The sequence below is a fragment of the Procambarus clarkii genome, chromosome 54 (assembly GCF_040958095.1).
Source record: "Procambarus clarkii isolate CNS0578487 chromosome 54, FALCON_Pclarkii_2.0, whole genome shotgun sequence".
Lineage (NCBI taxonomy): Eukaryota > Metazoa > Arthropoda > Malacostraca > Decapoda > Cambaridae > Procambarus > Procambarus clarkii.
Window position 1 is genome coordinate 5725282 of NC_091203.1, and position 18243 is coordinate 5743524.

The 18243-nt window shown below is 42.8% G+C and overlaps 2 protein-coding genes across 2 annotated transcripts; one reads left to right on the top strand and one right to left on the bottom strand.

Moving 5' to 3' along the window:
- Window positions 1-8448: 8448 nt before the first annotated feature.
- On the bottom strand, window positions 8449-11084 carry LOC138352600 (PE-PGRS family protein PE_PGRS33-like). Its single transcript, XM_069305091.1, has 3 exons — window positions 11031-11084; window positions 8927-9457; window positions 8449-8883 (listed from the first exon to the last, which is right to left on the bottom strand). The coding sequence occupies exons 1-3, from the start codon at window positions 11082-11084 to the stop codon at window positions 8449-8451; spliced, it is 1020 nt and encodes a 339-aa protein (XP_069161192.1).
- Window positions 11085-11557: 473 nt separating this feature from the next.
- Window positions 11558-13024, top strand: LOC123771367 (uncharacterized). Its single transcript, XM_045763874.2, has one exon. It carries the CDS (start codon window positions 11558-11560, stop codon window positions 13022-13024), a length of 1467 nt encoding a protein of 488 aa, XP_045619830.2.
- The last annotated feature ends 5219 nt before the right edge of the window (window positions 13025-18243 follow it).

Below are 18243 nucleotides of genomic sequence, written 5' to 3' on the forward strand. Positions count from 1 at the left end.
AGCACTCCCTGCCTCCTCCCCCCCCCCCACCCCTAGGACTTCTTCCTGTCCCAAGCAGGTCTGGGCAAGACCTAAGCCCTGCATCCCCTACCCCACCTTCCTCTGAACCCCCTGGGAACTACCGCACAGGAGGATGAGCCTACCCAAGTAACAATGCCCATGGAACACCTTCCCACACTTGTTGGAAGGGAGGGTGAAAATGGATATAGGAAAGTGAGCTTCAAGATCATGTAACCAAACATCGATGGGATTACCAATAATGCAAGTGAACTGGCAGGAAGGGCGCAGGAAGAAAACCCAGATGTAATAGGACTCATTGAAACAAAATTGTCAGGAGTCAAAACAGACGCTGTGTTTCCAAAGGACTACTATATAGTAAGGAAAGAGAGAGAAGGGAGAGGAGGTGGAGGGGTGGCCCTGCTGATAAGGAAGGACTGGAGTTTTGATGCGATGAAATTCTGGGCTGTGACGGATTCAGAATTTACATAAAAGGAACTATGACAATGGGTGGACCTAAGATAATAGTATAGTGGCAGTTATTTACAACCCTCCACTAAATGACAGAAGACCCAGACAGGAGTTTGATAGGAACAACATGGCAACCAATAATATAATAGAGAGAACAGCTTCACTTACCTGCAGGAATGGCTCCAGACTCTTAATCATGGACAATTTCGAACATGGAAAGATAGACTAGGAGAATGGAGACCCACGTGGAAGTGCAGATAAATGGAGAGCTAAACTCTTGGAAGTGGCAACAAGGAACTTTCTGAGCCAACATGTCAGGGAACCCACAAGAATGAGAGGCAATGACGAATCAGTTAGACTCGAACTGATATTCACCTTGAATGAGTCAGAAATAAGGGAAGTCAAATTTGAAGCCCCCATAAGAATGAGCGACCACACAGTGTATTGACATTTGAGTTCCTGGTGGAGGTAGGGATAACCTATTCAAGAATGGGATCGGAGGGGAAAAAAAACTAAATTAACGAAGAGTAACAATGACGAGATGAGGAACTTCCTAAGGGAAATACCATGGGAAACAGAACTCAGAGAGAGAAGACTGTACAGGATATGATGGACTATGTCACTCAGAAGTGCCAGGAAGCTACAGGAAGTTTTATCCCGATCCAAAAGGAAAAAAACGAAAAAGCAACAGAAGAATCCATGGTTCAACCAGGAATGTAAGGTAGCAAAGCAATTGAGTAAAAGAACATGGAAAACTACTAGAATAACAGAACACCAGAGAGCAGGGGAGAGATACCAGAGGGCAAGAAATGAGTACCTCAGAGTGAGGAGAGAAGCAGAGAAACAGCATGAAAATGACATCGTGAGTTAAGCTAAGACCCATCTAAAACTGCACCACAGCCACATCAGGAGGAAAACAGCAGTGAAGGAAGAAGTGATGAAACTGAGAAAAAGGGAGAATAAATACACAGAGAATGACAAGGTGTATGAAGAACTCAACAAGAGATTCCAGGAGGTCTTCACAGAAGAACAAGGAGAAGCCCGGGCACTAAATAAGGAAGAGGCAAATGAAGCAACCTTGTAGGAATTCGATCTCACCAGTGAAGAAGTCAAAAGGAATCTTTTGGAGCTGAATGTGACAAAAGCTGTTTGGCCTGTCAGAATTTCACCCTGGATACTAAAAGAAGGTGCAGAAGGACTAGATGTGCCACTCTCTATGATGTATAACTGGTCAAAAGAAACAGGAGACCTACCGGAAAGATAGAAGACAGCTCATGTAGTCCCAATATACAAAAATGGTGACAGGCAAGAGGCACTGAACTACAGGCCAGTTTCCCTAACTTGTATACCATGCTAGGTGATGGAGAAGATCGTGAGGTAAAGGCTCGTAGAGCATCTGGAGGGAAATAGCTTTGTAACACACCACCAACATGGGTTCAGAGATGGTAAATCGTGCCTCACAGGTTTAATAAAATTCTAAGACCAAGCAACAAAAATTATGCCAAAAAGAGAAGGGTGCGAAGACTGCATTTTCTTATACTGTCAGAAAGCCTTTGACACAGTACCCCATAAAAGGCTGTTACAAAAGTTGGTGCAACAGGCAGGAATAAAATTTAAGGTGACCCAGTGGATAAGGGAGCATCTATGCAACAGAAAAATGCGAGTAACTGTGAGAAGGGAGACATCAGATTGGTGAGATGCCACCAGCGGAGTCCCACACAGCTCTATTTGGACCCATCCTGTTTCTAATATATGTAAACGATCGTTCAGAGGGTATAGGCTCATTCCTCTCAATGGTTGCTGATGATTCAAAAATTATGAGAAGAATCAAGATAGGTGAAGACAGACAGAGATTACAGGACGACCTGGACAAACTGGAGGAATGTCTAGAAAATGGCTACTAAAGTTCAACTCAGGAAAGTGTAAAGTAATGAAATTAAGCGAAGGGAGCAGAAGGCTGAACACAAGTTGCCATCTTGCAGGAGAAATCCTGGAAGAATCAAATAGAGAGAAAGATCTCGGGGATTGATATCACACCGGACCTGTCCCCAGAGGCCCATATCAAAAAGGATATCATCAGCGCCATATGCTAGGTCAGCCAACATAAGAACTGCCATTAGAAACCTGTGTAAGGAATCGTTCGGGACCCTGAATATCACTTAAGCCAGACCAATCTTGCAATATGCAGCTCCAGCCTGAAATCTAGTTAAACAGTTAAACTAGTTAAACAGAAGACAAAGTTAGAGAAGATTCAGCGGTATGCCACCAGACTCGTCCCGAAACTGAGAGCTATGAGCTACGAGGAAAGGTTAAAGGAGCTGAACCTCACGTCCCTGAAAAACAGAAGAGTAAGGGGGAGACATGATAACCACCTACAAAATTTTCAGGGGAATTGACAGGGTGGACAATGGCAAACTCTTTATCACAGGTGGAACATGAACAACGGGACACAGGTGGAAGCTGAGTACCCAAGTGAGCCACAGAGACATTTAAAAGAATTTTTTCAGTGTCAGAGTAGTTAACAGATGGAATGCGCTAGGATGTGATGTGGTAGAGGCAAACTACATACACAGTTTCAAATGTAGATATGATAGAGCCGAGTAGACTCAGGAATCTGTACACAAGTTGACTGACAGTTGAGAAGCGAGACCAAAGATCCAAAGCTCAACCCCCGCAAGCACAACTAGGTAAGTACATACATGCCTGACGAACCTCCTGGAGCTTTATGATAAGCTAACGAAAATTAGGCAAGACATAGAAGGATGTGTGATTTACGTTTTTCTAGTGCCAAAAAGACTTTGATACAGTATCACACAGGAGGTTACCATACAAACTTGAGAGGCAAATGGGAGTAGCGGCAGCGCATTAACATGGGTAAGGAATCACCTAACGGCTAGGTGTCAGAGAGTGACAGTGAGGGTCGTGGAGTCGGACTAGCATAGAGTAACAAGCTCTCAAGGATCGGTGCTGAGTCCCATACTATTTCTCATTTATGTAAACGACTAGACTGCAGGAGATGAGTCTTATATGTCAATGTTTGCAGATGATGTAAAACTAATGAGGAGGATTAAACAGATGAGGATTGTCAGATTCTTCAGGATGACTTGAACAGGTCTGAGAAATGGCTGCTAGAGTTCTACACCAGCAAATGTAAGGTGATGGAAATGGGATCAAGAGCCAGGAGACCGAAAAGGCGATACATAATAAAGGGAAACTACCTACCTATAACGACTAGAGAAAAATACCTAGGAGTGGACATAACACTAAACCTAACTCCAGAGGCTCATACAAATATAATAACGTCAGCAGCATATTCTACTCAGAATATACTCAGATCATTCTTCAGAATCTTGAATAAGGAGGTTTTTAAGTCACTGAATACCGCCTATGTGAGGCCAGCTTTAGAGTATGTCCCCCACATCTAAAAAAAACACATAGGGAAGCTAGAAAAAGTGCAAAGGTTTGCAACGAGACTCATCCTAGAGATGCGAGGGATGATGTACGAAGAGAGACTGAAGGAACTAAACCTGATGACGTTAAAAATGAGGAGGGAGAGGGGATGACATGACACAGACGTATAAAATACTTAGAGAGATTGATGTGGTGGAAACATAGAAATTGCTTACAATGAATGTACGGATGGGAGCTTCAAACTCATATGTGTTATGGAAATGTTAGAAAGTTTTCCTTTAGCGTGAAGGGTAGTGAGTAAATGGGATGACCTAAAGGGGCCTTAACACAGTAAAATGAAAGTCGTCATCATATCTATGACTAAGCAATCACAAGAGCATATAATAAAGTATTTTAATAACTAGTTTTATGCCCAAAAAATGTAAAAAAAAAAAAATCTTCTCATTTTTTTTATCGGGCAATTTACATGAAAGTTATACACCTTACAGAACGTAAGCCGACCTGTAGGAGTTCCAATTTTGGAGGAAATAGGTTGATGTCAACCTCAACTACAGGTGGCAGAATCTATGACTATTTATTGCCAAGTAACATAAAATTTCTAGTACTCTTTCATTTTTTTATTTATATGAAATTTACACATTATATGTAGAGCTTACGTCTCTACAATCTCTCTAAAACACTTTATTCCTAAGTTCATTTACTGATTTTATAAATATTTCCAAACATGTAATAGTGGCATAAATTTGGGGGGAAATTTGACAGTTTGTATTAGTAAAACTAAACATATTTTGGATAATCCGGTTAGACAAATTCCTTTATTATATGCGAATGTGATAGAAGAGGGTTATAGAAATGATATCATTTGAAACTTGTGGTTTTACTGACTTATTGAAAATGTGAAAAAACTTGTTGAAAAAAACTATTTTTTTTCCTCCCTCTCTATTTAGCGTGCGATACTGAAACATGGACCAGTTGCAGCCCTTTTCATTTACAACTAGCAAATAAAGTTTGATTGAAATTGAACAACTTTTATTTTACCGTGAAAAGGCCCCTAAAGGAGCAAGTAATAGAAGCAAACTCCATTCATAACTTAAAAAGCAGGTATAGCTGGGTAATAATAGGTCAGGAGTCATTGCATTAGACAACCAATGGCTAGAAAAGCGAAGTCTAACACACAACTCCTAGCGACATAGCGGATACTGCTCCAGAGTAGTAGTCCTAAGGGCCTGGGTTCGATTCACGGCTGAGGCAAAAACAAGTAATCAGGGTTTCTTTTACCTGAGGCGCCTGTTCACCTAGAAGCAATAGGCACCTTTTAGTTTGGCAACTACTAAGGACTACATCCTGAGTGTGTGTATGTATGTACTCACTTATACTCACCTATTTGTGTCTGCAGGATCGAACGCAAGCTCTTGGATCCGGCTTTTCTAGCCGTTCGTTGTGTAATGCAATGACTCCTGACCTATTTCGGTATGATAAGTGTTTATGAAGTTATGAATGGAGTTTGCCTCTACAACTTTCTCCTTTAGGTCATGCCATTTACTCACTACCCTTTCACAAAAAGAAAACTTTCTAACATCTCTATGACACTTACGAGTCTCAAGCTTCCATCCATGCTCTCTTGTTCTGTTGATATTCATTGAAAACATGTTTCCACCATGTCAATCCCTTTAAGTATTTTATACGTCTGTATAATGCCCCCCCCCCCTCTCCCTCTTCCTTTCTAACGTCGTCAGGTTTAGTTCTTTCAGTCTCTTTTTGTACCTCATCCCTCGCAAGTTTGGGACGAGTCTCGTTGCAAACGTCTGCACTTTTTCGAGCTTCGTTATGTGTTTTTTTAGCTGTGGGCTGCAAGATGGGTCATATCTTCTTTTACAATGATGAATGGAATTTGTTTCTATAACCTGCTCCTTAGTTTACTTCATTCCTTTCCCCCATCCCATCCCAAATCCATATCCTGATCCCCCTTCCCAGTGCTCTATAGTCGTAATGTCTGGGTGCTTTCCCCTGATAGTTCCCTTCCCTTCCTTTTTTTACCTCTGTTCTTATTCATAAAGAACACTTTTTAAAACCTTTACGACACATCTGAGTCTCGAGCGTCCATCCATGCCTCCTTGTTCTATCGGTATTCATTGTCAATATTTCCTCTTTTCCCTCTGTCACTCCCCCTAAGTATTTTATACGTCTGAATCATAGTCTTATAAACCTCACCTTTCACAACTCTTTGTCATTTGTTTTGCATTGTCTGCAAACATCAACATGTAAGGCACAAAGAAATATTAATGTGATGCATTAATGAGAGATATATATGTCAATTCCTAAAATAGGTAATTTACATAAATAAGGTATAGTAAAGGTCCCAACAACGATCCTTGAAGTACTTCACTTGTTTCTCTACGCCAGTTTGACTTCTTGCCCCTCACTGTTACTCTTTAACTCCAGCCTGTTAGGTAATTCCTTACCCATGTTAGAGCTTTTCTGCTAACTCCCGCTTGCTTCTCCAGTTTGTATTGCAATCTCCCGAGAAGTACTGTATCAAGGGGGTGTTGATAGTCCCGAAAAAGGTAATCTGCCCATCCTTCTGTGTCTTGCCCAATTTTCGTTACATTATCATAGAACTCCAATACGTTTGTGTCTTATATTTTTGTTAACTCACCTAAATGCGTTACTTTATACATAAACACATCACTTCCTTAAAACCCCTTTTTAAATTTTGAGTAGGTCACTGCAATGATTATTCTGTCATTTTTTCCAGTTACATTCAGATTTACCAATGTACATTCACACACGTGTGAGTGTGAAATGAGACATATTCAATAATTGATAAGCACATCATAATTTCAATTTTTTTTTGTTATTCCTAACTGTGAATTTCGGTGCTCATATGTAGGTTTCCAGTTATATATACAGGAATAATTCCTCCACCATTATCAGCCTTGTCACTGTTACCACCACCATTATCACCTCATCACTGTGTTACTCCCACCATTATCAGCCTCATTGCTGTGTTACCGCCACCATTATCAGCCTTATCACTGTTACCACCACCATTATCAGCCTCATCACTCTGTTACCACCACCATTATCAGCCTCGTCACTGTGTTACCACCACCATTATCAGCCTCATCACTGTGTTACCTCCACCATTATCACCTCATCACTGTGTTACCACCACCATTATCAGCCTCATCACTGTTACCCCCACCATTATCAGCCTCATCACTGTGTTACCTCCACCATTATCACCTCCTCACTGTGTTACTCCCACCATTATCTGCCTCATCACTATTACCACCACCATTATCAGCCTCGTCACTGTGTTACCACCACCATTATCACCTCATCACTTTGTTACCATCACCATTATCACCTCATCACTGTGTTACCTCCACCATTATCACCTCATCACTTTGTTACCATCACCATTATCATCCTCATCACTGTGTTACCCCCACCATTATCAGCCTCGTCACTGTGTTACCACCACCATTATCACCTCATCACTGTGTTACCTCCACCATTATCAGCCTCATCACTGTGTTACCTCCACCATTATCAGCCTCGTCACTGTGTTACCACCACCATTATCAGCCTCATCACTGTGTTACCTCCACCATTATCAGCCTCGTCACTGTGTTACCTCCACCATTATCAGCCTCATCACTGTGTTACCTCCACCATTATCAGCCTCGTCACTGTGTTACCACCACCATTATCACCTCATCACTGTGTTACCTCCACCATTATCAGCCTCATCACTGTGTTACCTCCACCATTATCAGCCTCATCACTGTGTTACCTCCACCATTATCAGCCTCATCACTGTGTTACCATCACCATTATCAGCCTCATCACTGTTACCGCCACCATTATCACCTCATCACTGTGTTACCACCACCATTATCAGCCTCATCACTGTGTTACCTCCACCATTATCACCTCATCACTGTGTTACCTCCACCATTATCAGCCTCATCACTGTGTTTCCTCCGCCATTATCAGCCTCATCACTGTGTTACCCCCACCATTATCAGCCTCGTCACTGTGTTACCTCCACCATTATCAGCCTCATCACTATGTTACCTCCACCATTATCAGCCTCGTCACTGTGTTACCTCCACCATTATCAGCCTCATCACTGTGTTACCCCCACCATTATCAGCCTCACCACTGTGTTACCTCCACCATTATCAGCCTCACCACTGTGTTACCTCCACCATTATCAGCCTCGTCGCTCACACCTGACCATTCGCTTTAACCATGAATTATATTCAAGTTTTTATAGGTTACATCTGGTACATTTTGTGCTCACCAATTTACGTAAATATGTTAGATTCCATGTATCACTGGCATTATATATGTTTCGCTTTGAGAATAACATTACATTTTTAATGATTAAACTTACAAGAATATCATCAATGTCTTTTAGTCAATGATAAGTTTGCTCTGATTTATTACACAACTTACACAGCTGTATTTGTAACATTTTCAATTTAGGTTGTGTACAAATTTTAAAAACGTTTAATTCCGGGAAACCAAATGACAAGAAATTTATATTCCAGCAATTAGTCATATTACACACAGTTTTGAATTCGCTACAAACTCACAGATCCTTCCCCACTGACAGCCAGCGGCACACTGAGACTCACGTGGACCATCACATGTTGTGGCGGGGAGAGAGGGGGCGGAGCCTGCTGACGTCATCAACAATGTCACACTACCTTCCCCTTCCACCCATACCGTCACACCACCTTCCCCGCCCACCAGCACCGTCACACCACCTTCCCCGCCCACCAGCACTGTCACACCACCTTCCCCGCCCACCAGCACCATCACACCACCTTCCCCGCCCACCAGCACCGTCACACCACCTTCCCCGCCCACCAGCACCGTCACACCACCTTCCCCGCCCACCAGCACCGTCACACCACGTTCCCCGCCCACCAGCACCGTCACACCACCTTCCCCGCCCACCAGCACCGTCACACCACCTTCCCCGTCCACCTTCCCCGCCCACCAGCACCGTCACACCACCTTCCCCGCCCACCAGCACCGTCACACCACCTTCCCCGCCCACCTGCACCGTCACACCACCTTCCCCGTCCACCAGCACCGTCACACCACCTTCCCCGCCCACCTCCACCGTCACACCACCTTCCCCGTCCACCAACACCGTCACACCACCTTCCCCGCCCACCAGCACCGTCACACCACCTTCCCCGCCCACCTGCACCGTCACACCACCTTCCCCGTCCACCAGTACCGTCACACCACCTTCCCCGCCCACCAGCACCGTCACACCACCTTCCCCGCCCACCAGCACCGTCACACCACCTTCCCCGCCCACCAGCACCGTCACACCACCTTCCCCGCCCACCAGCACCGTCACACCACCTTCCCCGCCCACCAGCACCGTCACACCACCTTCCTCGCCCACCTGCACCGTCACACCACCTTCCCCGTCCACCAGTACCGTCACACCACCTTCCCCGCCCACCTGCACCGTCACACCACCTTCCCCGTCCACCAGCTCCGTCACACCACCTTCCCCGCCCACAGCACCGTCACACCACCTTCCCTGCCCACAGCACCGTCACACCACCTTCCCCGCCCACCTGCACCGTCACACCACCTTCCCCGTCCACCAGTACCGTCACACCACCTTCCCCCTACCCACCAGCACCGTCACACCACCTTCCCCGCCCAGCAGCACCGTCACAACTTGTATACCATGCAAAGTGATGGAGAAGATCGAGAGAAAAAATCTAGTAACACATCTGGAGAGAAGGGACTTCGTGACAAATCGACAACATGGTTTCAGGGAGGGTAAATCTTGCCTTACAGGCTTAATAGAATTCTACGATCAGGTGACAAAGATTAAGCAAGAAAGAGAAGGCTGGACAGACTGCATTTTTTTGGACTGTCAGAAAGCCTTTGATACAGTCCCCCATAAGAGGCTGGTACATAAGCTGGAGAGACAGGCAGGAGTAAAGTGCTAAAGTGGATAACGGAATACCTAAGCAATAGGAAACAAAGAGTTTCAGTGAGGGGTGAGACCTCAGATTGGCGTGAAGTCACCAGTGGAGTCCCACAGGGCTCTGCACTCGGTCCTATCCTGTTTCTGATATACGTAAACGATCTCCTGGAGGGTATAGACTCATTCATCTCAATGTTTGCTGACGATGCCAAAATTATGAGATGGATTAAGACAGAGGAAGACTGCTTGAGGCTTCAAGAAGACCTAGACAAACTAAAGGAATGGTTGAACAAATGGTTGTTAGAGTTTAATCCAAGCAAATGTAATGTAATGAAGATAGGTGTAGGGAGCAGGAGGCCAGTTACAAGGTATTATTTGGGAGATGAAATTCTTCAAGAGTCAGAGAGAGGGAAAGACCTGGGGGTTGATATCACGCCAGACCTGTCCCCTGTAGCCCATATCAAGAGGATAACATCAGCAGCATACGCCAGGTTGGCTAACATAAGAACGGCATTTAGACACTTGTGCAAGGAATCATTGAGAACGTTGTATACCACCTATGTCAGACCAATCCTGGAGTATGCAGCCCCAGCATGGAGTCCATATCTAGTCAAGCATAAGACCAAACTGGAAAAAGTTCAAAGGTTTGCCACCAGACTAGTACGCGGGCTGAGAGGTATCAGCTACGAGGAGAGACTACGGGAATTAAACCTCAAGTCGCTAGAATACAGAAGAGTTAGTGGGGGATATGATCACCACTTACAAGATTCTCAGAGGAATTTGACAGGGTAGATAAAGACAGGCTATTTAACACAAGGGGCACACGCACTAGGGGACACAGGTGGAAACTGAGTGCCCAACTGAGCCACAGAGATATTAGAAAGATTTTTTTTAGTGTCAGAGTAGTTGACAAATGGAATGCATTAGGCAGTAATGTGCTGGAGGCTGACTCCGTACACAGTTTCAAGTGTAGATATGATAGAGCCCAGTAGGCTCAGGAACCTGTACATCAATTGATTGACAGTTAAGAGGCGGGACCAAAGAGCCAGAGCTCAACCCCCGCAAGCACAAATAGGTGAGTACACTACCTTCTCCACCCACACACCCCGTCACACAACCTTCCCCTCCCCAGCACCGTCACACCACCTTCCCCTCCCCAGCACCGTCACACTACCTTCTCTACTACATTACATGGTGTGAAGCCAGTATCATTAGCTTCAAGGATCATGAAGAGTCGTGTGCAGTTAAACAAACATTAAAATTTTACCCTGAAGGTCATAAAATAAAGTTAAAAAATTACGGTCGTGCTTATGGGCCTTCACATACTACATATATTATGATTTCGAATGCTTGTTGGACCCCTCCAATCCTCAAGGTATGATTGAGAAGCGTCACAAAGCTGTAGCATACGCTTATATCATCATCAACAGGGAATTGGAAGTGGTAGATAAATTAACGTATATGGGGGATGACCCTGTGAATCATTTCATAGATACTTTGGAGAAGTCATGGAAGAGAATTAAATCTACCGTGCCTAAATACAAAATATCTATGACACATGCACATTAGCAAGCTTACAGACGGTAAACCACATGTGAAATGTGCTATAGACCATTCAAATCAGCTAAAGACGCGTACTGTCATCATGATCATGATATTGAATTTGATAATTATCTACCTGGCTATTGCCGTAGGTGCAACATGTTATGCAGAAATTCTTATAAATATTTGTACACTTTCTCTCACAATGCTGCCTATGACCTCGGGGTAATTTTAAATGAATTGTCTAACCTCCCCAACCGTACAATTGATATTGCCTCCAAAGATGGATTTAAGTTCATGAAAGTGGATATCGGAAAACTTTGGTTTATGGATAGTCTGGCTTTGCTAAATGGTGAGCTGCAAAAATTACCTAAAGAACATATCAAGGAAGGTAAACCTACCACCTACACCTCAGTTATGCAAGATGACGTCCCTGTAGCCGCCCACCATTTATTAAAGACAGGCAAACAAGTATTCTGCTATGACTACATTTCATCTTTGGAAAAATTAGATGAACCGGCTCTTCCTCCTCCAGAAGCCTTCTATAATAGTTTAAAGCATGAGGCGATAAGCGAGAACGATTATAAACAGGCTAAAGACGTCTTTAGATTAGTGGAATGCAAGACCATTGGGGATTACTTGAAGGTCTATTTGAAAGTAGATACTGGACTATTGTGTGATGTGTTTACCGTATGGCGCAAGACCATGCTTCAGCTGTACAAGTTAGACATTACACACTATGTCTCGTTATCTAGTTTCGTGTGGGACGCTTTCTTGTTTAAGAGTCAAGTTGTCTTGGACTCTATTTCTGATCCCCATTTGTACGATGTATTGCGCAGAAATCTAAGAGGCGGATTTACCTCTGTTGTACGGCAACACACGAGTGTAGAAAATGAGCATACAGGTGCTGATCCTTCTAGCACTGATAAATATATTTTACATTTGGATTGTAATGGGTTATACGCCACCTGTATGACAGAACTGCTTTCTCAAGGCGGGATCCGTAAATTATCTGCTGCCGAACTCGATGATTGGCTCCAACAGGGATTGGAAAATATTGCATGTGATGGGAATAAGGGGTATTGGGTCATGTGTGATACTAAGCATGTCACACCTGAGGTGGCTCGATACGCCGATGATTTACCCTTAACCCTGTCACACACCAATATTTCTACTGATCTTCTGTCCGATTACTGCAAACACATTTTAAATACCGAAGCTCGCAAACTCCCCAAGAAAAACAATAAATTAATTGCCTCTCATCTTCCCCAAAAAGATTATTTAGTCAGTTTGGATTTGCTTCAGGTGCTGATGAAATTGGGATTGGAAGTTGCTAAGGTAAATGCAGTTTACGAATTCCAACAAACCAAGTACCTTAAGGAATTTGTTGAAACAAATGCTCGTGAACGTTTGAATACATCTTGCGCCATTAAGGGCAAAGCTTTCCAGCTGGTATCGAATGTAATTTACGGCAAAAGTGTAACAAATGTGAGCAAATATTGTGATCAGCATTATTTAGTCACATCTCGAGACAAGTTCCAAAAACTTGCACGTAATTCGTTCTTCAAACGATGTATTTTGTTAAGTGAAGACAGTCATTTGCACAGTCAAAAAACAATCTCTTAAGTCAATACACCGACGTATCTGGGCTTCCATATCCTGCAAATATCAAAAAGGATCCTGTATGATTTTTGGTACAACACCGTCAAAGTTCATTATGGAGACAAAGCTAGATTGCTGTATATGGACACTGATTCGTATTTAATTGAATTGACCTGCCCAAATGCTTTTGAGGAATTAAGTAAACAGCCTTTGTCTCAGCATATGGATTTCAGAAATTTCCCTCCTGAATATCGCTATTTTGATGACTCTCGCAAAGGTCATTTGGGTTTGCTAAAATCGGAAGTTGGAGCCAAAATCATTAAGAAGCTCATCGCATTAAAACCCAAAATGTACTCAATTCTTACTCAAGATCAGGTTCGGATCTGTCGTTGCATACGAATTCCCACTTACTATCAGTCTAAACTTACTCATTCGGCTTTCCAAAGTGTTTTAGAGTTAAATATTGGGAAGCAATTCCAATCCAGATCTATTAGGAATGTTTACCTGTCTCACTACAAAACGTGGATTATCCGCTTTTCACGATAGGTATGTACTGAGCCCGACAGAATCCTTGGCATATGGGCACCCCGATATACCTCAAGCAGAAATTCATGAAGAAGAGAATAAAGAGAACATGTGTGTCCACATAGACATGAGGTTCTCAGCACATACCAGCAGACCACATAGGAGCGGTGTGAGCTCTTTGACAGCTCATGCAACTGTGGCGTGGGCCACCCTCCTCTCTCCCTCCCTCACCTTGCTTTGCGGGCCTGGGTGGGGCGGCTCACTTCTGTGAAGTTTGACACATAACCGAGGGCAGGTCGTGGGTGTTTGAAAGGGGGTAAGCTGTTCAATCTTACCTCCGTAGGGAGAGTGAGGAGGTCGTCAACAACACAGCACGCAGAACTTAAACAATAGGTCACGCTGGGCGAATATCCTATTACCGCAACAGTGCGGATGACGTCCATCAAACTTAAACGTTTCAAAGTCTACAAGGGGAGTCTAGGAAATGTTCACCCCGCCAGGGTTATCCCACCACTGGTGTTTACGTTAAGGACTGACATTGCTACTATTAGTAGCGGACCACACCTGTCATCATCAATCACTTCTCAATTGACTGGGTTCGTTTCCTCCACCCACAAACGGGGCGTTAGTTCACTGCGAGTCTTCATTCGCTACACACCATACCGCTCCACATCATGGAAAGACGAACTTTAACAGTCTGCATGAAATGCAGGGTGTTCTATATACCGTCACCAAATCAATGCTGTCGTCTAGAATGTGAGAGCTGTGCAAAACCGCCCCTAGGCTATTACGTCATCAAATGCAATTGTTGTCAGAAGATTTTCTGTGATAACCATGAGGGTTATTCTTATTTATTATTCCACAGTTCATTTCTTGCAACCACAGGTGAAATATCATGTGTAAACTATTCTCTCTTATAGTGTTAGAATATTTACTTACCCGGATTATTACATTCCACACACTTAAATATGTTTCTTTTTTTCATTTTCAGTTTACAAAATGGTGAAGTGTCCATACTGTACAACACCAACCCCTCGAGGTGGGCTGCGTCTGAATGAAACTTCGCATAAACGTACGCTTAAAATATATATACTTCTCTTACCTGTAATACATTTTCATCATCAACCACTGGCAAGCAAACACCTGCATAATAATATTTTCCCAATACACCCGTGCTGAATATCATTGTTTCCATTTCAGGTTATAATCCCTACCTCAATCGACGGAGGCGACAGACAGACGTTATCGAGTCATTATCCCATCCGCTCAACTCTCTGCTAAGGATAGCTAATGTCACTCATGACCAACCGCCAGCCCTTCAATGAGGGCAACCGATGGAGGGTTGCATGACATTATCCCGCCCAGTTAACACAACGTTAAGGACTCATAGCCACACACCTGCTCAGCCCCAACACCCGAACATAAGAATATAAGAACATAAGAACAAAGGTAACTGCAGAAGGCCTATTGGCCCATACGAGGCAGCTCCTATCTATAACCACCCAATCCCACTCATATACTTGTCCAACCCGCGCTTGAAACAATCGAGGGACCCCACCTCCACCACGTTACGCGGCAATTGGTTCTACAAATCAACAACCCTGTTACTGAACCAGTATTTACCCAAGTCTTTCCTATATCTAAACTTATCCAATTTATACCCATTGTTTCGTGTTCTGTCTTGTGTTGATATTTTTAATACCCTATTAATATCCCCCCTGTTATGTCTATTCATCCACTTGTAAACCTCTATCATGTCGCCCCTAACTCTTCACCTTTCCAGTGAATGCAACTTAAGCTTTGTTAATCTTTCTTCATATGAAAGATTTCTAATTTGGGGAATTAACAACGTCATCCTACGTTGGACACGTTCAAGTGAATTTATATCCATTCTACAATACGGCGACCAAAACTGAACTGCATAATCTAAATGGGGCCTAACTAGAGCAAGATATAGCTTAAGAACCACACCAGGTGTCTTGTTACTAACGCTTCGATTAATAAATCCCAGTGTCCTATTCGCTTTATTACGAACATTCATGCATTGATCCTTTTGTTTTAAATTCTTACTTATCATAACTCCCAGATCCCTTTCGCAATCTCACCACCATCTAGCTCGTATCTTGTAACTCTATCATCATTACCTAGCCTCAGAACTTTACATTTATCAGCATTAAACTGCATTTGCCAATCCTTTGGTCATTTCAAAACCCTATCTAGATCAACTTGAAGTGATAGTGAGTCCTCCTCCGAATTAATTTCCTTACCGATTTTCGTATCATCGGCAAATTTGCAAATGTTGCTACTCAAACCTGAATCTAAATCATTTATATATATATTATAAACAACAGAGGTCCCAGGACAGAGCCCTGAGGTACTCCACTAACAACATTATCCCACTCTGACTTAACCCCATTTATACTAACTCTCTGTTTCCTTTGGAATAGCCATGCCCTAATCCAAGTTAATATAGCACCCCCAATACCATTTGACTTTGCTTGCTCTGCTATAAGAACTTCATAGTTTCTTTTTGCTTTCCTAATCTCTTTTTTAACATTTCTAACCAGTTGTATGAATTCCTGTTCTAAACTGACTTCCCCATTCTTAATCCTTTTGTACCAAGCTCTCATTTTACCTATAAGGTTCTTTAAATTATTTGTTATCCACTTTGGGTCATTAGTATTCGATCTATTCAATTTGTATGGTATACTACGTTCCTGTGCTTTGTTTAGAATATTCTTAAATAAGTTATATATTAAATCCACATCGAAATCCCCTTTTACGTCACCTATCGCTGGGTTCATGTCTCGCTCTAAGACCGGCCCACACCCCATACCCAAGACTTTCCAACCTATTTGACCCAAAAAAATTCTTAGGCTATTAAAATTAGCTTTTCGAAAATCTGGCACTTTAACAGAATTTTCTCCTACAGGTCTATTCCATTCTATGCTAAATCTGATTACTTTGTGATCACTGTTCCCTAGCTCACTCCCTATTTCGATGTCATTATTTTGCGTTTCCCTGTTAGTTAACACTAAATCTAAAATATTATTTTCCCGCGTTTGTTCCTTAATGTGTTGCGTAAGAAAGCAATCGTCAATTAATTCTAGAAAATCTTTTGCTTCACTATTCCCTGTTTTGTTCACCCAGTTTATTCCACTATAATTAAAGTCACCCATGACATAAATACTGTTAGATCTAGATGCTCTAGATATTTCATCCCATAGATGCTTTGCTTCCATTCTGTCTAAATTTGGTGGCCTATATATAACTCCTATTATAATATTATTTGCTTTTTCGTTTAATTCTATCCAAATTGTTTCTGTGTGTGGCTCAGTTTTGATTCCCTCTTTGAGACTACATTTCAAATTGTCCCTAACATATATGGCTACTCCCCCTCCTCGTCTAATATATCTATCTGTGTGAAATAGTTTAAATCCATTTATCTGATATTCAGCTAATAGTTCTCTATTTTCTACATTCATCCACGTTTCGGTAAGTGCAATAATATCTATTTTTTCTGTGCAGACAAGAGCATTTAATTCATTAATTTTATTTCTTTGACCTCTACTGTTAGTGTAATAAATCCTAAGTGAATTGTTATTTTGAGGCCCTTCTCTTTCCCTGATCATTTTGCCAATTCTTTTCTCCCATGAACACATACTTTTATTACCTCCTTCCTCCAAATCAATTCCCATACCACTATCTACTAACAGTTTAAACGCAAACAAACACCTCTAACCACTGGTTCCAACGAGTTCTCAACAGCAACAACCCCAGCCCTCGATAGATGCACCCCATCACGAGCATACATTTCATTTCTTCCATAGAAGTGTTCCCAGATGTTTATGAAAGATATTGCATTTGATTTGCAATATCTTTCCAGCCGGCAATTGACACCAAGTGCCCTCGACATCCATTCATTTCCCACTCCCTTTCTTGGAAGAATGCCACATATGATCGGGATTCCTCCCTTGCTCCTAACTAATTCAATGGCTGTCCTGAATCTCTGTATTAGTTCCTCACTCCTAACTCGCCCAACATCATTACCCCCTGCACTAATACAAATAATGGGTTTGTTCCCATTTCCTGTCATAATATCATTCATGTTTCCAATTCCAGCTCCCGGATAGCAAACCCTTGATCTGTTCCCCCTATCTCTGGCACAAAACGTTCTGTCTAAATACCTCACCTGGGAATCTCCCACAACCAAAATTCGCTTCGGTACCTCCTTAACTTTCTGAGCAGCCTGAGGGGCCTGCGCTCCGCCGCTCCTCGCTGATTTCCTCACTGCAGGCGCACCACAGCACTCGTCCTCCAACACGGCAAATGAATTTGCTGTCCTTAGGGCGTCTGTAGGCGGCCTTGTCAAAGTCTTCTTAAGACCCCTGTCCTACACGACTCTCCACGATGAGGTCTCGTCAACACTGGTCTCCTTCGTTTCCTCCCGAAGTCTCAGCCGTCGTACCTCCTCCCGCAGGGAATCCATCTCTGCTCTCAGAGCTCCAACCAAACTCACCAAATCCTTCACTAATTCTTCCATTATTGCAATAATAATGTTACTCCAGAGCTCCAGCTAACACAATCTCTCACTGTGACAGCACCTGACTGACTGCTGATTATAAGTAAGTTAATACTGACTTATTTCAGTCTATTTCCAAAGCATATTAAATCCCATTAGACTGTTCCCTCACCTTCTTAATATATATATATATATA